We start from the raw sequence: 22,728 nt of genomic DNA on the forward strand, positions 1-22,728 counted from the left end.
TTATTTTCTCCATCCTTTCCAGTATATAATTCATTATCGGTGGTCAGTCTGTTGATTAGATCCCAGGTGGTAAGTCGGAAATGTTCTTTCTAAGCTGATGTTATTCGCAAATGTGAAATACTGTCATTATTCAACTTTGAACAGACATATTACAGGTAGCTACAGGATAATGCATATTTTCCAACATAAACTTCTTATATCGTTTTGTGAAAGAGAGAGAACTGTTTTATTGATTAACAGTTCCAAGTGAGGATTATAAATAGTAGTCACTGATGATGTATCCATTTTATATTAAATGTAATGCAGTTTTGATTATAGTTTAAGTTTATTCTGGTAGTTTCAGTTTGTTGTGCCTCTTTGATGTTGGCAAAACAACAATTAATATTCCAATAGTATTTTAGTAAGTGTGTCGACATCCAGCCGTCTAAATCTGGGCGAACTACTGTGAAATTTCACGAATGTCTCAATTTAACCGACCGTAGCAAACAAATGTAATGCAGCTTCTAACTCAAATTCCAGAGGTACTAGTTTATTAAAATTTCTACAGGGCTTTTGATTCGCAATCTAACGAAGCTCTTGACTAATTGTACAGAAGTACCGCAATGCCAAACACTAAAACAGAGTGATAAAAATAAAAAAAATTGAAAGAAACTTAAATATTGGTTATTTGGCAGGGTCTTCTAGTAGATATACAGGGTGTTCTTTATGTTCATGTTATAACTTCAGGGGCATGTTTCTTAGATTACTTTGAGTCAATTAAAGTTAATTTTGATTAAAGAAATAAGAGTGTTACTGAAAATATAGTAACGTGAATTAGTGTCTTTAGACTCTTGGCCTTTCTAGCACTGCGACTCCTTAAGACGGACGGGCTTCCCGAGACCTCCTCTTCCGCGAACTTATGATACATGTAAGAACTTCATCATCCTCACAGCCCCGGAAGCGGTTCAAAACGGACGCAGAAAGCCGACGTTCCGGAACGGCAGGATCAGATGGCCAATCATCGGCGGTTCACTTCCTCCCTCTATAATGACACTCTATCCGTGGACTTACTCTGGTCATCCAGAATTCCCGACAGATTAACTTTCACGGCCTGCTGGGCAGCCCCGGAGAAATAGGTATCTGCCCCCAGAGGTGGACCCCTATCGCTTCCTTTAAAGGGCGACTCGAGAGGGGCTCACGGGAAACGTATGCAGCGCTGCAAAGTTCTGCAGCCAATAATAGAGCTTGTCAGAATATCACCTGAATGGAGTGAATCACAGAAAAAAAGAGTATTTGTTCCTAAAATCATTATACAGTGCTTTCGAAAAGTAACGAATAAATTCATTATTTTTTAAATTGAGAAGTTTTCGAAAAAATCCTCTAGCACGTCGATTTTGCTTTTAAAAAAGGCACTTTTTGACATACGACCCATATTTGTGACGTCATCGTTGTTCGAGATATAACGTCATCGACAATTTTTTTAAATAGCAACCCCCAATTTTGACCATGCCATTTGAAAGAGCGTGTCATTCTACATACACAGATCATGAAAAATTATGGTGTTACATAACAAAAATTTCAAGAGAATAATGTTTGAAGATTTTAAAATTTAATTTTCACAATACTGAAAATGATAATGATTATGTAAAAATCGACTAAATTAAATGTTCAAATTGTGCACCGTTGGCTGCCTGACAGTAGCCAAGACGATTAATAAATTCTTTTTGGACATTATCAATAACTTCAGGAGGTATACGTTGTATCTCGTGACGAATCCTTGCTATTAATCTTCTAAATTAACCGGTCCAGTAACGTATACTTTGCTTTTTAAGTATCCCCACAAGAAATAATCTAGGGGTGTCAAATCAGGCGTTCTCCCTATCCAACGATTCGGGAACAGCTCATCTAAATAAGCACGGACAGGTGTTGCATAATGGGGAGGTGCACCATCTTGTTGAAAGAAAATGTAATTTCTTGGAAGATCACGTCCCTCTATATCTGGATATAAAGTTATTAGTTCAGGAATGAGGTCGTCTCGAAGAAAATCCAAATATCTTGCACCAGTTAGGTTGACGTCAAAGAAATAGGGACCCAGAATTCTTCCGTCGACTATGCCGCACCATACATTTGCTTTCTGGGGACTTTGAGTGTGATTCTCCATCATCCATCGGGGATTTTCGGTAGCCCAATAACGGCAGTTTTGCCTATTGACATGGCCGTTCAAAACAAACGTAGCCTCGTCAGAAAAAATTACGTTTTTTACGAAATTATTATCATTATTGCATAGCTCTTGCATTTGCTCGCAGAATTGATTTCGCCGATCAAAGTCGTCTTCGGATAGCTCATGAACAAGGCATACCTTATAAGGATGATACTTTGCTTTTTTCATAATTTTGTGAACTGTGGACGCTGCCATATTGAAATCAGAAGCCAATTGGTTAAGTGTTGAGTGATGATTTTCTTATATTGCCAACAAAACATTAAGCATTAAGCAGATTTAGGAAGATCACGAACATGTCCAAAGTTATGGTATTTAGACTCAATATTGCTTACCATGCTTTGACTAATGGGATGTCGATCAGGATGAGTTTCATTGAACAATTCAACTATTTCTTTTTGGGTGCGCATCCTGTCTCCAAATCCGATCATGCAAAGAATTTCAATTCGTTCTCGTTTAGTTAATTTAATAATTTAACCATTTTTTTTATAAAATGACAAGGTTACTACTCAATAAACACTTCAAATGCACTGCTTTTGCCAAACAAAAGATACGAACTAAAGAAATAACTCAAAAAACGAAAGAAACTATTTAATAAAGTACGATTTCAAGTTTTTATCTGACAGCAATAAAAAACAGTCTCGGTCGCTAAGGCTACTGTCAGGCAACCATGATTTTTGAGGATGCATATGTAGAATGATACGCTCTTTCAAATGGCATTGTCAAAATTGGGGGTTGCTATTTAAAAAAATTGCCGATGACGTCATATCTCGAACAACGATGACGTCACAAATATGGGTCGTATGTTAAAAAGTGTCTTTTTTAAAAACAAAATCGACGTGCCAGGGGATTTTTTCGAAAACTTCTCAATTTAAAAAATAATGAATTTATTCGTTACTTTTCGAAAGCACTGTAGACTAGGCGGTATCTGTTTTGGTTTGGGTGAATCGTATATCCACGGAGATTTTTGGCTTTCAAATATTACTAGAAATGAAAATTTTTCTATGCGCGTAAAAAAAACGTGGGCTTAACTTTTGGCGGCACAATATGTTAAAGAAATTCGAAAAATGTCATATTTTTCTTCTTATTTAATTATGTATCTTTTCGACAGTTGATTTTAGGCGAAAATGGAGGTGGAAAAAACGTTTGTAATTAAATTTTTTACAAAATATGATTACTTACAAATCGAATGAATCATGATCATTATTGTAAAAATCGAAAAAATCGCCAAAAATGTGGTTAAAAAACATTACTTTTTAGGGAATTTTTTTGGGGTCCTAAATTGGGTATAGGACCTTCATACTTGGCTCAAGAAAACTTCATGTTATGTAGAGTAGAATCATTACATCAAATTTCATCAAAATCGGTTTTATAGATTTTGCATAATAATTTTGTAATCCAGATTTTGAAAAAAATTTTCAAATTTTCAAAATTTTGCGCAGCAAAAACCAAGACCCTTAGATACTTGAAAATGTAATCACACATAGACGGGCTCTCTAGCTTTCGAACACTTTTTGAAATATTCGAATCCGTCAATCAGGAGAGCTCTGGGGCTTGTTTAAACATTGGTCGAATTTTTGTATTTATAAACAATTAGAATAACTTTGTGAATATTCAGTCAAATCAAATTTTTCAAAGTAGGTTTTAAAAGTTATTAGTTACGTAGTTATAGCCAATCAAAATTAACCGTCATTTACACTAAATGTACTGAGACATCCGGGCTAATTTTTCGAAAAATACCTTTGGTATTCCGAGTACTTACCAGGTCTAAGTTTGCAATACTTTTCTTCATTGGCAATCTACTTTAAAACGTGTTTAAAGTTATTTATGTAAGCGAGTGAGAATAATCATGATTCATTCGATTTGTAACTAGTCATAATGTGTTGGCGTTTGAAGAAAAATATTTTTGTCAGTGTATCTACTAATTATAAGTTCAAAAGTACTGAATCGAGGACATAGGTAATATTTGTTTTCAAGCTTGTGCGCGATGCGTTACTTTTATAATATGTCATTCTGGGAAGGAATGTGTGAAGGGATTCAGTTGACATCTATCAGAGCACTTTAAATGTAATATTTTTCCCTGAGAAATGTGTTTACTCACGGGAATGGCGTATATAACCGCTTCCCTGGTCCGCAGCTCCCGCCTCCTGCTCCTGCCACCCCAGGCTCTATCCGTCACACCGAGGAAACTTATCAGGAACAAAACTTTCCAGGCCATTTTTTTCCTCTGAAACAAAAACATATATTTGTTAGGCAAATAAAAATGCTCGGCAAAGGGGAACTACTCCTGGAATTGCCTATGCGAAACAAAGCTTGACACAAAAAATATCGTGATTCGCTTTGTTCGAAGACAAACGAGTCACGCGTGACGAAAAAGATAGATTTAACAGTAAATATGATAAAGGCATGTCAATTGAATCCTTCTAAAGCATAAATATTTCGTTAAAGTATCATTATTTTTTTATAAACAAGACTGTAGTTTTTTATGCAATGAAAATTTCATTTTGCACGCAATAAGTATGATTCGATTCTATTTACATACAAAATTTAAACCAAAACAATCTTGAATTAGCAGAAAATTTGTATAGCAGTCATTTTCGTTTCATCAGAGGACCTTCCTCTACTGAAATATTGGTGGTAAATAGTTGTGCCCAAAGTAAGGAACATCCTCGTAATCCTTTCTGTCTCTACCTTTATCCTTTGGCCGTAAATCCTAATTTTAATTGCATTAATTCCAAACTATTCCAGGTTAAACTGAAACCAGCTGAAACTAAGCTTTATTTAGAAGTATAAAGATGAATATGTACTTGTATAGTTTGGTGAATACACGGAATTCGACAACACGATTGACGATTCACGATTGTATGCGATATTTTTCACTATTCAGGTTTGTTCTGGAAGACATCTACCCCTCTATCCGGATCGCATATAAATGCGATACGAATCTTGAAACTTGTAGTTATTTAAATTATTTCCAGAAGTTTTAATGATTCAGAAGTCCCGGAGAGAGTCGATTGCAGTTAAAAGTTTCAGGCGCAACGATCTACAAAGTAAGAATGATTAAACGTTCAAAGGAATACTATCCTTTGCAATTTAAAAATTCTAAACCTGTGGATTACCTGAATGTATTACACGAAATTAATTTTAAACTAGTTTTGTAGCCAGATGCCGTTAATGTGAAATATGAGCTTCCGCTTATCTTTTCAAACTAAATACAAGTCTGTGGTAATACTTTGAAATGTTGTTTTATTAAATGAAAATGCAAACAGGTGGTGACATGTCAAATAATCAATAAGTAACTGTCCAAAACCCACTGTTGGAAATGAAAATTATGTAACCTCTCAGAGATGTAGAGACAGGACAGGAAATACAGATAGTATCTACCAAATATTTTTTAAATTCTAATTTGCTGGTTACTCTAAAGTAAGGGATTATTTGACATACCTATTCCATTAAAACAAAGCATTAGAATGCCTGGTGATAAATCCTGAGGGTTTTGCTGTACCTTTTCTATTCTATTAGTGGTCAGGAAAAGGATTGGCCAGCAAAAGGTCAATACATGTAGTCCTGTGTAGATTAAAAGTAGCCACTATTGTTTTAAATCGATGTGGTCGCATAGAATGAGGATATATACGCGATATGTTGAAGCAAATTTGACATTTTTCGTAAAAGTTGCTTAGCCACGTAGATGTGTGTAAGTAATAGTAGAATAAACATCCCATAAAATCTCTATGTATGGAAATTGGCAAAAAATAGATTATTTTTTAATAATTATCTGCTGCATTGAAGGGGGAGATAACGAATGATGTATTTATTTGCTTGTTTTCAGTGTGACGTTTTTGGTTAAACAAAACTAGTTTTACGCAGTATATCGATTTGCCAAGTTTACTTCCGCCCCGTTTCAAACTAAATTTTTATGTGTTTAATTAAAATACGTTTGCTATGAAAATATTTGCGTTCACGATATACACATAAAATATTCATGTTGTCGCAACTACAGCTTTTAAAATGTATATTGCATGAACCCCATAAATTATTTATCACATATAAAATACACATAATATAAAGTTTTCAGAAGTCGTACAGCGTACTGCGAAGCATTGCAAAACTGAGGGTAGAAAGTTTGTGGCCTCATAAATAAATGTGTAGGTAAATAAACCCTAGCCGGAGTGGGAGGGGACATCAGACGATACATAAAACGGCCATCCCAATAATTCTAAATATAAATGTGTATATTTATGTTGACCCGACATTTGTATGAGGTTTCTTTTACAAAGGAAGGAAAGGCTTATCTGTATAAACATTTACACCTGTATCTTCACCAGAGTTACGAATATTTGAGATCAAATGTATTGACAGTGAAATTACAAATTAAACAGAATAATGCCAATATTTTTGTCTACAAAAATTCGAATAAATTTCATCAAGTGACAGTGAGCTGTCGCATCATAAGTTAAAATATTCTGGAGAAGTTTTAATGAAAAATGGAAAGTTTAGGTGTACAGGGTGTCAGAATTATTCTTAAACATTTCGGTTAGGTAGAAAATTAAAAAAAACTTGATAAAAATCTCGACTGTTTTCGAGAAATAAAGTGTTGAAGTTGAAAAAAGCATTACATTGATTCATAATATCTCTGAAGATGTTTGACGTAAACAGACGAAACTCGAAGTAATAATTTATCTAACTAAAGTAATAATTTCTACGTCTTTGTAAGTATTTTTACTTTCTATTATTTCCAAGAATATTTCTTCCACTTTATTTGAAAAATAAAAACGAAGGAACCATTTTTAAATATATTATTTTTTTTTAAATTGGAAATATCCGTCTATAGCAACTAAAAAACTAAAAAATATGTAAAAATCATAAGTCCGAAAAGATTCTTGAAAAAAAATGTTCTTTTTTTGTGGGGCGAAAATATTTTAAATTTATTCAACTTTGTGATAAATTGCTAAAACACGTAGGTATAGGAAACGTTGCTCAAAACTTTGATGTCACTGTAATACATTGATTATAGCTGATAGCATTCAATTTTACAGTAACTTTTTAACTCTTTCAAGTAAAAGTTAATATTTTATTTAGAGTTCTCCAGTTCCAACAGTTTTAATTTTTATGGGCATTTTCATTCTTACAGTACTTTATGAAGAACTCTTTATTAAAATAGTATGTCGCTTTTGCTGAAAATATGCCTCGATTTGAAAATGTATATCTATTAATTTCAATATTTTTCTCTAGTACCTATGTATCCTTGCCAAGCTGAATCCTTTCCTACTTTTACCCTTTTCTATACGACTATTAAACATTCCACAACTGTCGAGTATTTTAAAAAGAAATATTTCAGGATAATTGCTGCATTGATTCCATTTGCACTTCGTTGGTTATATTCAAAACACACTTTATATTATTCTGCTATATGCTACATTTGCTGTAGAAGAAAAACAGGTATTTATGAAATGCACTAAATATTAAAGTTGCGTAAGACAAAGTATGTCATGTCTTAGTTATCAGAGCATTGCTTTGTACTTACCGACAAAGAGCGACCTACTAATCCGTCGATACTATGAAAGCATTAAGTGAAATAAACTTTTAAATATTCAAATTATATTAAACAACTACTCTGCGGACTACAGTCTCGTCTAGCATTGAATTACACTTACAATATCTAGTAAACGGTTATGATAATTCTTAAGGAGAAGGATAATAAATGTTGTTAGCTGTTTACTTGTTATTTCAAGCTATAGTTCACAGAGCAGGTGCTTCACACAACGTCATTAGATCATCGTCATTGTTTATTCAACGAATCTATATCTAAAATTTAGTAATTTGTGATAGATATTGCTAATAATTTATTTATTATAACTATACATTATTTACCATACTATTAACAAACGAGGAGAAAAATACCCCTCACATTTTAAATGAATTATTAAGTTTGTTTTTATAAACGGTACTATCAACGTAACCGCATGAAAATAATAATCTATGAGATTAAGATCCAAATACCGCGCTGGCCACTTTATGACTCTATTCATAAATGGTCTACTTACCAAGCGAGTTATCGTGGTTTCAACATGACAGTTAGTGTCAGAGAAGTTAAATAACATTATTTCAAAAGGATGGGTGGGTAGGAAAGGTAAATAGAATGGCCAGCGACGTTTCCGGATCTTAATCCCCTTGATAATTTTTGTAGGGCTACGTTAAAATGTTGTTTATGTGGTCAAACCTAAATTTTAGTGCTTTAAGTTTAATTGGAAAGTAAACTTACGTTACCGAAGACTATTATTTATTTAAAACGATTCTAGTTCTTGTTAGAATACATTATACATAGGTCTATTTCATTCCGACTATTTCTTCGCGGCGTTCTTTACAAAGTCGAGCGCGCCACCTAATTTACAATTAAATTCTCTCGAACTTTTCTCGCATTAAACCAGGAAGCGACGATGTTCAGGAGCCCGGCAAAGAGCGAAGCAAATACCGAGACGTACAAAGCGTGAAAACCTGGCCGACTTGTATCACACCATGGCGTAAATAACCCTCCTAAATAAACTTTAATATCCTCTACGAAAGAAAGTCTGCAGATTCGTTTGTTTGCTCTTGTTCAATTAGGTTGCTTTCGGCTATAAGTGCATCGGGAGGGCTTTATTTCCCGACGAGAATGCCCCGGAACGAATCCGAGAAAATTGCACTTGTTACACTTAATTAATATCGGAGTCGAGATTGCGCTGTCAAGTGCACAGTAAAACATTCGTTGAAGGCAAGTTATGAGGTGAAAATGGTTAATATTGGAGCAAGTTGGGGGAGAAGAGGGTATATAAGTATTAAATCTAAATTAAAAAAAAATAAAAACAAAAAAGAAGCTACTATTATTTCAAAATGAATATATACAGGGGTTCCACCTAAGAGGGATTCTTGTGTAATTCTGTAACTGTAAAATATATAAAAAAAATTGTTTTAATAAAAGTTGTCTGGAATCATATGGGCCTTGTAAAGAACAGACATGCTGACTAATGTTGAACAGTCTTTTAAAATCCGAATTCGTTTGTGTATTAATCAAAATGGAGGACACTTCGAGCGATTGATGTAAATCAGCAGTCTAAGTATTCTTCTCCTTGTTGTGTTCCGAGTTTCAGTTTGTTTCGTTTTGCGTTTTGTTTTAATTGTCGTTAGTGGTTTACTTTTGTTTGTCAAACCACTTTTTAAACATGTCAGGAAACATTGGTACTGTCACTTCCAGGAATTATAAATATGAGAGAAAAGTGGTTTTGCAAGGCCTTCTTGACACTGTTACATAGCTACTTTTTGGGACTTTAAAAAATAACTTGATTTTTCTGGAGAACTATTAAAGATAAGTATGGACAACTTTATACCAGTCGAAAGGGCATTCAATTTCGCATTAACACATGTTATATGGGTCATTCCATTTGAAAAAAAAAAGTTTTTCAACTGATAAGATTATTAAATGTAGGTCTCAGTATTTCCGAGTCAGAATAACGTACATGTTTTGCTCACAGATGACGATAGAAGATAGAGTAATTTATGCCAAAACGAACTGTGAAAACTGCAGGTTTCTGTGGTATTAATAGACGTAAAAAGGGTATGTCGAATCCAATAATATAGGATATAGGAAGAGTATTTTGATGCCATCAAGATGAAATAGTTTGATATGATGATGATATAATATGATATGTACGATATAATTATAATAGCAATATATTATTTTTGTTTAATTGCCTGTATGTTGTATGATAAATAAATGTACCTAGCTTTCCAAAGCTAGTCCAACTCACCTGTATTTTAATTCGTAGGTATTTTAAATCAATGCAAATACTTAATCTGCCTTTTGCCTAACGTATTTATAATGATTTTTCAAGGGCTTACGAAGTTGTGACTCTAACTAATCGGTCCCTCAAGGAAAGAGGGTCCCAGAACCCACTTCGTGGTATTTCTCCCTAAAAAGCGGCTGCTGCAGATGATCTGTGAGTTGAAGTTAAATTTAGATTTAAGTTTAAGATTTAAGGCGCTGTTCCACGACCACAGGGCAATCGTTTTCATATATCAGCCCCCTTCTTAGCAGAAGCTGTCCCTTGTGGTGTAAATAAATTGACTTAAAAAACTTTGTTCTCCGTAAAATAATAGAACCGTTTTGCTTGCAGAAATTTCAGAAGAATTTCAAAATATCCACTAAATGTAATGTAGTACGCGACATATCAGTAATATATTCTATTTTTGAGTAGTTTACAATTTATCGATTTAAATGTAGATGTTATTAGTTTCCTTCTTTTAATCAACCGATTTTAGTTTGTAATGGACCAAAGGTATGAACTTCTGTTATAGGCGATTTCGTCACTTTTTTCACATTGAATTGTAAATATCTCGGAAACGAAACATTTTTCGAATTTTTGTCAAACAGAAAGTGTTTTACATTTTACAATAAAAAACTGTTTTCAAAGCCATTCGGCAGGTATTTTTTTTACAACTTTTTTGTTTATAACAATTGACTGACCACGCCGAAAAATATAAAAAAATGTGTAAATTATCAGAAAAATACACTTTATAAAATAAAAAAAGTTTTAATGCGGTAGTTTTTTTTTTATTTAGTCGGTTACCTTATATTTTAGAAGCATCCTTTAGGGGTGAACCGCTCGCCTATTAATTGATTTGATTAGATAAATGTACGTTTTTATAAAAAAAATAATATGCTGTATGAAGCTCTCTATGTAATCCAGCTGGTCTGTTAACACCGTCGCAATGCGTTAAACTTTTTAATCGTGCCTCATAATTAAATTAAAGTGTTTTAATGCACGACGGCCGTAATTTTCACTTTGCAGGATCAGCGCGGATAATAAAATTTTCTAAATATGGACGATTTCTAAAGGACCTGAAAGCTTTTAATTAAACCGTGTGAATCATGCTTTCATAATTCCGATAAAAGGATGCTCCAGCAAAATTGAGATAAATATAACGCGCTGTGTACGGTAGATACTTATCCGAGCTGCTAACAGTTTTTTGATGCTTAACGAAAATCAGAAGTGAGTTAAATTTAATAAGCTTTTAGTTTTCCTTCTATTTCTTAATGTTTTGAAAAAAAATACGGTACCTAACATTTAATATTAGGTTTATTAAAGAAAAAAAATGAATTGAATGTAACAAAGGAAGTATTATGGCGTCGGTGGAGCATTTTCACTTTATTGCGTTTGGGATCGTTGGTATGAACGTGACTTTTCTCATTATCAGATTTCAGTAAAGCATGGGATTACCCTCCAAAAATTGAAGGAGCGAGACAAAAACTGAATGCGGTTTTGGATTGATCAGGGCCTTTATTGTCTACCGGAATTTGTTCACATTTTTCTGAACCCTAAAAATTCTATACTATACAGATACTACCGATACCCTGTATCTTCGCCACTGGAGCACGTATATTTTGGGAAAAGCCCTCAGATTTTGGACAATGTTTACATACACATTTATGTCTAATTTCAAATTATTTCACTTACTAGTCTTTAAATTATTTAAAAAAATTAAAAATATTTTTTGATGTTCAACACCCTGTATCTTTTTAACGAAGCGTCCTAGATAAAAACTTTATAGGAAAGACTCTCCTTAAAATTCATCAAAGAATACGAGGATTCATTTTTGGTCACCATTTGTGAATCACCCTGTATATAGTTCATGAAAATTTGAAAAAAAACTGTATATTCTTATTAAATGTTGTGATACAAAAAATTTTTTTAAAGAAAAAAGATACACTTGCTTCAAGACGAATTTATTGGTGAATTTTCCAGCTGATAAACAGGCGGGCTACGGTTCTCGATGCCAACCAACTTTGTTGATTCAGTTCTACAGTCACGTCACGAGGCCGATTTTTGACCGGCGCCGCCGCCATTCCATAGAGTTGAATGTTTTCTTATCCGCTTCAATGTAATGTTCGGCGAGGTTTCACGACATCGATTTGAATACCGATGGTAATTCAGGTTTGGGGCAAATGAGTTTGAGTTTAATTTACTGCCGTTGTATAGGGCATTCATGGTTATTTACGGGAGATTTGTTACCGGCTACAAACTTTCTTAAACAAATCGTTTTTGGTGGCGTTGTTGGTTCTGCAATTGATTTGATCCTTTCGCAATTCGTTGTGTTTTCAGGCGATGTTGATTTTATGACCCTAACTTGTACGTTTAAAATGTTACGTTGTTTGATTCAAATGATTTATGGGGATCAAGTTGGTGGTAATTTCAACAAAAAGAATTTTCAAAAGCCGAAAGAAATAATATACATTTTTAAGGTGGTGGTAATTTCAACAAAAAAATTCTCAAAAGCCGAGGAAAATAATAGACAATTTTAAAAGCTTCAGCTTTAGCTCCTACATTGCTGAAAAAATAAATCACAGTAAAAATAGATGATAATTTATTTATCTAAATGTAAATATAAAACAATTTCCGTATCAACCAGTTTGTGTTAATGTTAAAATTTATGTTAAATAATAATAGCATGTATTATGCATATTTTAATTTTAGAATACATTATTTAAATAAATGCATTTAATTTGTTGGAAGAGTAAATAATTACATGTTTCAAAATCGGTATAATTTGGTGATTATTGAGTAATTATGCATAATTTAAATCGTGCTTATTAAATAAATTAAAATATTGTATAAACGACATACATTAATTACCAGAATTGTTTGATATTTTTCCTAAACAGTAGATCACCTTACAAAATTGTTAATAACTTTCTGTTTTCTTAATTCGTATTACGAGACACAATAGTATCCTTACATTTCCAATCTAATAGTAATATGGGACATTCTAATGTATACAAGCTGTTTCACGGTGACCCATTAGAATTATTTCAGACTGCTTCGATTTGAATTTTGAAAATTTGGAATACAGGGTTTTCGGGCATGCCCTTCTCAACTAAAATAATGGCGTCCACGTACCACTTCCGGTTATACCGGAAGTCGCCATCAACTTGCTTATTTTAAATGGAACACTTATTTTAGATGGACTTTTGAAAAAAATTAAATATCTCGAAAACGGTTAATTTTAGGAATAGGGAAACTTCATAAAAGTCCACCTAAAATAACACGTAGAAAAATTGCAATAATATATAGGGTGCTCCATTAAAAATAAGAAAGTTGATGGCGACTTCCATTATAACCGGAAGTGGTACGTGGTCGCCATTATTTTAGTTGAGAAGGGCATGCCCGAAAACCCGGTATCCGAAATTTTCAACATTCAAATCGAAGTAGTCTGAAATAATTCTAATGGTCCGTCACCGTGAGGCACCCTGTATTTTAATAGAATTTTCTGCGCCACTGTCTAGTTGGATTCAGATAAAACTCGCCGGACCCAGTGAACAAAGGCCAACGGACAGCTCCGTATCAAATGCCGTTATCTAGTGACCGTAATACCCTTTATCAAACTACCGCAAAATGTCGTTAAATAAATATTGAATTCTCCCGTAAAATAATGTGTTTGCTTTTCCGCTGCCCCGGCTTAATTCAAAACGGAGTCTGTAAGGCTACCGGCCGTCGGATTATCTCTTAAAGGTCCCAACCCACTTCTTTTGTTTCTTATAGAACCAATTTAGTAATTATAATGGAAATTTCTAGAACAACCCTAGATTAGAAGTTTAAATTACATAAATCTTTACGATAAATGAAAAAAAAATATCTAATCATTAATTTACTTTAATGTAATATTAAAATATAAAATATGTTACTCTAAATTGTTTATTAGATTTTAAAGCATTATTGCTTCACAAAAACTGAATTAACATTTTCGACAGCGGAAATTTCTTAAAACTATCCTAATTCCAACGCCACTAGTTACATTTTTTCACTTCCTCAGTTTACCAATCTACATCTTGATTGGTTCTTGAATAGCCTAAAATATTTACTTTGTTTTTGCTTGCTTTGACGAGAGATGTCGCGAAATCGCTTTTATACCCTGTTTAATTCTAAAATCTTATATTCTTAAGCACATTTGTTGACGATGTCGTTCTTCTCTCTGAAGTATTAATCTATTTTCCGTCCTTTGAGAAAAAAATCTTTGATAAATTCCAAGGCCTCCATGTAAAATGATACGGCCTCTGGCGTCACTCAGCATTAGGCATTTTTTAAAATTTAATTAAATCCTGCAAAGAAATACAATGCCGAGGGGTGACAGCCTCAGAAAGGAACTGCTTATGCTGTTTAACGCATCAGATAAATCAAGGAAAAAAGAGCATCCAGGCCCCTCCGAAAAGTTGAGCAGATAGAATACCGTGTGCCCCGGAGATATTCAAATATTGGCCTGAAAAATTCATAACGTTACAAAGTTTAACGGCACTTTAAAAAAAGATTACTTCCTGGGAATTAATTTTAATTAGAAGAGGCATTGAGAAGGGCTTAATTTTTCTGTCGAGAAAAATTAAAATCATTTTCTAATAATAAGTATTTAAAGTTCTTCTTTTTGTAAATGTTGCTGATAATTGCAATGAAAATGAAATATTTAATTGGATATCGTGCAATAAGAAAGACAATAAAACAAAAGACACACACAACAAATGGAGAAAGGTACGTCTTCAACTAATAAATACAGTTTTACACAAACATAATTTTTTGTTTTTCATGGGATTTCGGAGACACGAGCTGGCTTAACAAAAACAAACGAACATTTTTATTAAATGGGCAATAATTTATCTTTTTTCAGGGCCCAACGTAACAGTTTAATTTCCCTGTTACAGACCACATGCTTTCTGTGAAATCAACTCGTTATTAGAACCCGCTACAGCAGCGCGATAAGAAACGTTACGCTTTTTGTAATTGAAGCGACGTTTTCCAGTATCAGCACAATACACGTCAGGCTTTTTAAAAGTACATTTTCCGTGACGATTTCTCGTTTCATTTCAGTCGGGTTTTAATGAGCAGCTAATGGCAGCGTGTAATAGTAGCTTCTGATTAAAAAAATTAAAGGGTAAGTCACGTTTATGAAATACGGATGAGGTATTGGCAATATTACTTTTTCGGAAGTGGAATTATAATATAAGTAAAATATTCCATAAATAAATTCAAATAAAAACTGCTCAAACTAATATTAACTAAAATATACAAGTTGAAAGAAATATATGTTGAACGAAACATATAACAAATTCAAACAGATGAGGTATTCTGAAGTGACAAAAATAACAAGAATTGAGGTGCAAAGATATGCAAGGTACAGATATAGGTACAAAAATTACAGATAAAGGTAAAATATAGATATAAGGTACAGGTATAGGTGCAATAATATGTACAAGGTACATACAGGGATATAGCTACAATAAAGGTACAGATAAAGGTACAATAAACACAGTACGAATATAGGTACACTAAAGGTACAGATATAGGTACAAAAATTACAGATAAAGGTAAAGATATAAGGTACAGGTATAGGTGCAATAATATGTACAAGGTATATATAAGGATATAGCTACAATAAAGGTACAGATAAAGGTACAATAAACACAGTACGAATATAGGTACACTAAAGGTACATATATAGGTACAAAAATTACAGATAAAGTAAAATATAGATATAAGGTACAGGTACAGGTGCAATAATATGTACAAAGTACATAAAAGGATATAGCTACAATAAAGGTACAGATATAGGTACAAAAATTACAGATAAAGGTAAAATATAGATATAAGGTACAGGTATAGGTGCAATAATATGTACAAGGTATATATAAGGATATAGCTACAATAAAGGTACAAATAAAGGTACAATAAACACAGTACGAATATAGGTACACTAAAGGTACATATATAGGTACAAAAATTACAGATAGTACAGATATAGATACAAAGTACAAATATAGATACAATAATAAGTACAACATACAGATATAGGTACAATAAACACAGTATGGATATAGATACAATAAAGATACAGATATAAGTACAATAAAGATACAGATGTAGGTACAAAAATGAAGGTACAAATATAGAAATAAAGAATAATTCCTTGACCATATTATTGATGTATGTATTCTCTTCTAACAAAGCCGAAAGCTTTAAATGCTCTGCCAGATACAACTAAATATTGTTAAATAATATTTTTATAGAAATAAATCCATAAATCAAAGAACAGCACTTATAAATAAACTGAATAATAGGGGCTAAGGATAGAACCTTGAGGAACTACTAACACTGCTTTGTTTATTATATATTATTTAGAACATTTTTGAATGAATTAATTCAACTACGGATGGTAGTGTAAATAAATTGAATCTAAATAGAGATGATCTATCTCTCAGAAGCGATCAGCGCAGTTCGGGCTGGCAGTTTCCTTACCAAAAGTAATTAATAATATCAAAGTTACTGCAACTATGTTTCATCCGTTTTCCAAACGTCACGGCTTAAATAGTTCTTCGTTTACCCGGTGCTAATTGCATTACAGTTCCAAAAGTTTAGTATGGTTTCGGAAAATCTACGTGATAAATGACTGCAAAATAATCCAGTGGCACAGAGGTAGCTGTGGCCTCTATTTTGCGGCTAGTACTTGCTGAGATTAATTCCGTAATTAATTAAGGCCGCTATGAGGAAGTTTACTTTCTCTGTTTGTCAGTTTTTTCAGCCTAAAATTAATTAGATCACATGAGGTAAGCGCCAGGTTAAAATGTCAATTTAATAAAATTTTTAAAGTTGTATTATTCTCATAACGATTGTTTAAGATATAAATGTACTGTCATTGTTTACTTTTCGAACAGTTTGGTTAAAAATAGTGACTTGTGTTTTTAGATGTAATGTAAGTGCAATCAAAGAACTTCTCAACTTTTTATCTTCGATTGTGTAAATTCTCGTAAGAAATTGTAAATTTTTCATAAATATTTGTAGAGAATGCAACCTAATACTAAAGTTCGGTTATTTTCTGAACAGACCCCGTATTCAAAGGGAGTAAAATCAGCAATCACTGAATTTCCATCGAAACGATTTAACTCTCCCCTGCATAATAGACCCCTCAAACAGCTAATAAACAGCGACGCTACTTAAAAGTTACCCAGAACGTCGTTTCGTTCGCTAAGTTTACACAGTTTGATTCGTTCTGGTTTTAGCTACTAGCACACAATTTAAAGCAAATTAACCAATCCTATGCAAATTTAATGAGTCTGGCCAAGTTCATGTTTGCCTTTTTATCTTACACTTAATTACAGTTTGGAGTTTCCAGACGAAAGTATATGCAACGAATAAAATCAAAATCTAGCGATGTAAACAAAAAAAAAAGTTCATTAGTAGGTAAATAAGTAAACAGTTTTTCAACGTCAGAAACTGAGCTGAGATTAAATACTTCACTAGAGAAGTATTTAACATTGCAACGCAATATCCGGTAATTATAATAGTTTTCCCTAGTTCCAATTAGTTTTCGCAAGTGTGCAACTGTCTCGGCCGTTTCGCTACGGGATCCCTACCCCTTTGTTCCGAACAAAGAAATTACGTGACCTCATTTGGACCCCCCGAAGACATGAAAGTGAATCCGTAAACCGAGACTGACGACATACAGCCACAACATAATTCAAGGGGTTGAAGTGTCATGTTCTGAAGAAGTCCTGACATCGTATATTACAGCATCATAGGACGTGTTAGCAATGTAAAATGCTAATACGTCGCCATGAGCAAGCATAGTAGTCGTTTAGGAATAGGTCATACATTTCTGATATTAAATTGTATAAAACATAACAGCACATCTCCAGACGTAGCTAACATGGATGGTATACGTTGTGGGTGCAATTCATTCATGGACGGGGCTTTAGTCCTCAGAGTAGTTGTTTTCTACATTATTAATCCGCATTTAAAGTTGCTTTTTAGCATACCTAAACGTTGATGAGAGTTTTAGGAAAATATTGTGTTCCAATTTTAAGCGAGGCTCCGTATCTCCTTAGCGTGTGGAACGAAGTCAGTTCTAACAATGCGTTGTCATTCTAAACGATCCCGTTGCTATCCCCGAAAAAATGCCATAAAGGAAGAGACAAATCCCGCTAACTGATGCAATTTTCGAAGTCGTCCTCTTAATCGATATGCGAAAGGAAAGTTTTCTCTGGAAATATATAAAGTTTTCTAAGGAGATTACCCGGTGAACATATTATCCAGTTCCGTTAACAAGTATAAAAAGAGAATATTGTAGAAAAATAACATCTTTTTTACAGAAAATGCTAAAGTGTGCTTTATACAAGTCAAATCAACAGATCAAGTAGTATTCAGCATCAATCTTTTTCATATATTATCCGCAATTTTTGGGGCAATAGTTTCCCCACGGCCTCTAATGTATCTTTTTCCACTTCCGAAGAAAGCTTTACTTCACGCTTCTTTATGCGCTATCAAGCAGGTAGATGCTGTAACCAACCAGTTGGCAAGAATACCCTTTCTATGATTCCTAATAAGAATGCAGAGTTTTTGAATCTAGAACATCCTGAAACATATACAGGTCATTCATTTCGAAGAACATCGGCAATGTTGGCTAATACAAGAGTTGATGTATTAGCAATCAAGAGACGTGGTGGGTGGAAATCAGCCACAATTGCAGAAAGTTATGTTGCTGACAGTTTAAGTAACAGAAATGAAATAGCCAACAGGATTCTTTACAATTAATAAGATGTACTGTTCATCAACTATTTCTATTTATTTATTCATAAAGCATCATGTGAAAATATGTTGTGTCAATCCTTCTCAAGTCCAGCAGTACTCGACATGTTGGTAATTCCTTGTTTCGTAAAGTAAGTGTATATTTATCACCTTTTTTATTTTTTTTTGCATCATATGGTTTAATATAACATCCTTGATTCGAACTAACAAGTGTGTCATTATGAGAAGGTACTATTTCAACTATAAATCTGGTCCCTGTTACCAACGCCGCTCTTGTTGTTTTTCTACCAAGACATACATCTTGTGCTGAATTTATTCCTCGAGGGTAATTTATGACATGGGAGCTGCAGAATTTTCCACTAAATAACCGCTTAATGACTTCCTCGACTGTGCCACGTTAATTACCAAACAAGCTTTGTCGAGGCGAGATAATAGTGGACTGTATTGTTCGCCTAGGATTGTATGGAAACGAAAGACCTTTTTATCTTGCAACCTTGCCTGATATACTCGTCGGCATAAAAAGGATCCTTGGAGCGACCGAGGTAAAAAAAAACCGCCCCGATGGCTTAATTGTACTCTACGCGATTATTAAAATTTGAGGGAGATGTTAACTTGGAAACATGCTAAGTTGATATGTAGAGATATATCGTCATCTTGGTGTACGTTTACTTCTGGTACCATAGTATTTTAAAATTTATTTGAAATATTGACTTTATTATGTTTCCCGCAGTGGGCGTAAATCTGTAGTATTTGCTATAGAATCAGGAGTTTCTCGAGGATCTAATCCGGGACTCACCATATTTTTGATAGCTATTAACGACTTACGAATTATAAATTTTTTTAAAACTGAAAGAATTAGCAACTGTGAATTTTTTTTCACTTTTCAATTTTAGATATTATTCTAAGGAAGCTTAATTTAAGAGACTGCTGTCCGAATTAAGTTTTTGCAGTGTATTTGCATAGTCAACGGCTTTCAAAGTTTATTTTAAGTTAATCTAGCCCTCGTTCTATTTCTTCACCCAGATATGAAGGGATGCTTGTCCTCAACCAGAAATTTAGGGCGTATATTTCTGTAATATGATTGCTCACTGCTAGGTTTGCTACCTCGAAGTTTTAGTTGCCAACTAATTACGAACAATGTCCTGAGTAGTATTGGAAATATTAATGGATCCAAACTGCATTATTAAGTGGCAACAAGTAGGCCCTTCTCAGCAAACAAGATATTACACATACACAGTTTGATCTTGCTGAAGACGAGCCACCTCAGTAACTGATTAATTTAAAAATATATATATTTTTTTAATCACCTCGTTACAAATCGTGTAAGTATTGGCTACGGAATTATAGGGAAATTGTAATTATGCCTAAAACATTCAAAGACGCTATTCGTTGATTAAAAAATTGGTATATTTGCATTTAAAATGATTTTGAGTAAATTTTTGCTCGAAGAAAGAGGTTGCGAAAATGTAACGAAAAGTATCCAAGTCAGACAATCCTTTAAACTATATATCACCGTATAGTACGAGTATTTCTTGAAATTGCAGCTTTGGGAACTTATAAATCTCCGAATGCTGTTAAGGAATCGGACAAAAGAATTATCAACATTGTGTTTAATACCGTTTCAAAGTACTTACAATTTATTTTATCCACAATCACCTTATAATCGGGCTTTCAGGTATTGAAACAAGTAGATTTTCAATTTTCAAAAATGTTCCTATTCGCAGCATCGACAGGGATCAGAAACTCCCATCATTAGTGCATTCACTCTTCAAATAAGCAGTAAGCTTGTTATATTTTCCTGTATCTATATTTTTGTAGACCTTTATAGTAGCCTTCAACATCGAATACTTCGACCAAATAGATGAAATTGCATATTTTTTCTTCAAATGTAAAAAATACTATAGCATTTATTGTCATTACTCTTGTTTTTCCCTCCATTCGTTAAATTTGGCGAACACTTTTTCGTAATGTTCCATGGATATTGCTGGAAATAAATGGAAAATTGCTTCTTGAACTACTTCAAAAACAACCCCAGGAACACAATTACTTTCTTGCATTTTTACGAAATTCAGATAGAACTGTTTATTAAATAATTGATAATAAACAACGTACAGTAGGTTATAATAAAACCTACCACATTTCATTGAGTACTAGTAAGAAAATGTGTCTTTTTTCCTACATAGTAGTATGTAAGTTAATGTCCCTATTCACTGTTTCTGCTCATAAGCGGACAAAAAACGGAGAAATTTCCGTACAAGCTCATGAATACAACGCGACAAAATATACGGGTTAGTTTTGGACTTGCACCATTAGCAGCAAGAAGATGCGTTAGCGATGTTTGTACTAAAATGGGCGGACATTTTGCTGGAGCCTGGAGACCTTATAAATTACAAAGCCATTGTGTACTTCGTACACTTTCGACTGTTGTTTTTGTAGTGTCCTCAGTTTTTGAAGTCATGCATTGACCTTTTGATACATTGTTTTCTAGATGTAAATGTACTCAGTATTCATAAGAAATTATATTTGGTGATTCAGTCGTCGTGATAAAATTGAACGAACACCTGGTGGATGGAAAGCAGGGGAAAGCATCTAGATTTAATAATAAATCATGGCTTTTCCTTTAAAAAACGCAGGAAGAACTCAAGTACGTTGTTAAAGTCAACTACAAGCAAAACTGGGAAAGGTCTGTTGCTGGCAGCTGGCACTTGTGAATGCTAACATTACTACATATATGTATAGTTCAATAATTCAGAGGGTACAGAACTTACAGAACATCAAGTTACCTCGATACAATTTTGCTTCTTTAAGCAGTTGTTGGTTAAAAAATCAATATCAATTTCAATGCATTACATTGTTTTTGTTTTTAATTTAATACATTAAATTCCTTCTAAATATGAAAATAAACATGTTAATTATCTGTTAGTTATGTTAAATGTACATTATACAGCTTAACAAGACTGAAAATCACATTTTTACGTAGTTTTGAAATGGTTTATTTTGAGAGGACAGTCGAGGCAACGGATTTTTTTAGTTCGTATTAATATTACCCATAACGAATCACTTAAAGCAAAATACCATCCCCACGGTCTGTTTTTGTCCGGTGGTCGACCAAAAAAACTATTATCACGTTAAAACAAAACTCCGAGTTGGCTGAAATAACTAATTCTCTAAGTAGGTCTCACAAGAAGTTCCGCAGCAAAAAGCTTTATGTCTGAGTAGTTAGGAAGGCGAGGGAATGCAATATTTATTTTCCAGGTCTTCTACGGAGGCACTCCGGCACTTCTTGTGTTTTTATTACGTTCTCGACGAAACACAATAAGTGAGTGATAAAGGGGGACGTATTCGCCCCCTTCGTTATATTTGATGCGTACGAAATGACTGACAGCCCCGGGCATGTAAAATTTTAAGGTGCGGACTGATGCATATTTAAAGCGGATTTTCAGTCCGGATGTAGACGGTTGTCGGAATTTCTTACGGCAGTGTATCAGACGCCAGACAGTCGAGTCAGTTTCCATCGATTGGTTCAACGCTCCAAATATACACGGCCTTGATACAGTTTCCGGTAAAGGTGATGCAGATTCAGTGTAAGGGTTTTAGCCATTTTCTTTTAATCAAAAAACGTTCTACATAACGAAGCGATGCGTCTGTAGCATTTGGCTGATATTCGCCGTATATTATCGATAGTTCATTATTGTCATACTATCATGTAACAAGTGTCATTATATATACAAGTTAAACACAGTTCATCTAATAACTAACACAACTCTACAATCAATCTTCAAAAATCACTTCTAACTCAGTTGCATTTGGGATCTTTGTAAGTAAATTATCTTTTGAATAACGCCAAATATTTTGCTGTTTTATAATTTTCTCTCCAATTTCTGCAGCTCGTGATACTGTCTCGTGTTTCCTTCAGCTTCCCGATACTTCGGA

The 22,728-nt window shown here is 33.7% G+C and overlaps 1 protein-coding gene across 1 annotated transcript in view; it reads right to left on the minus strand.

Moving 5' to 3' along the window:
• Positions 1-22,728, minus strand: part of LOC108905582 (connective tissue growth factor) — a 77,676-nt gene that overhangs the window by 18,604 nt on the left and 36,344 nt on the right. Inside the window, exon 2 of the mRNA XM_018708520.2 lies at positions 4,299-4,424. Coding sequence (XP_018564036.1) covers positions 4,299-4,424 — 126 coding nt within the window. The remainder of the gene's footprint in view (positions 1-4,298; positions 4,425-22,728) is intronic.

This window comes from Anoplophora glabripennis, unplaced genomic scaffold, assembly GCF_000390285.2.
Source record: "Anoplophora glabripennis isolate ALB-LARVAE unplaced genomic scaffold, Agla_2.0 scaffold53, whole genome shotgun sequence".
NCBI classification, from domain to species: Eukaryota; Metazoa; Arthropoda; class Insecta; order Coleoptera; family Cerambycidae; genus Anoplophora; species Anoplophora glabripennis.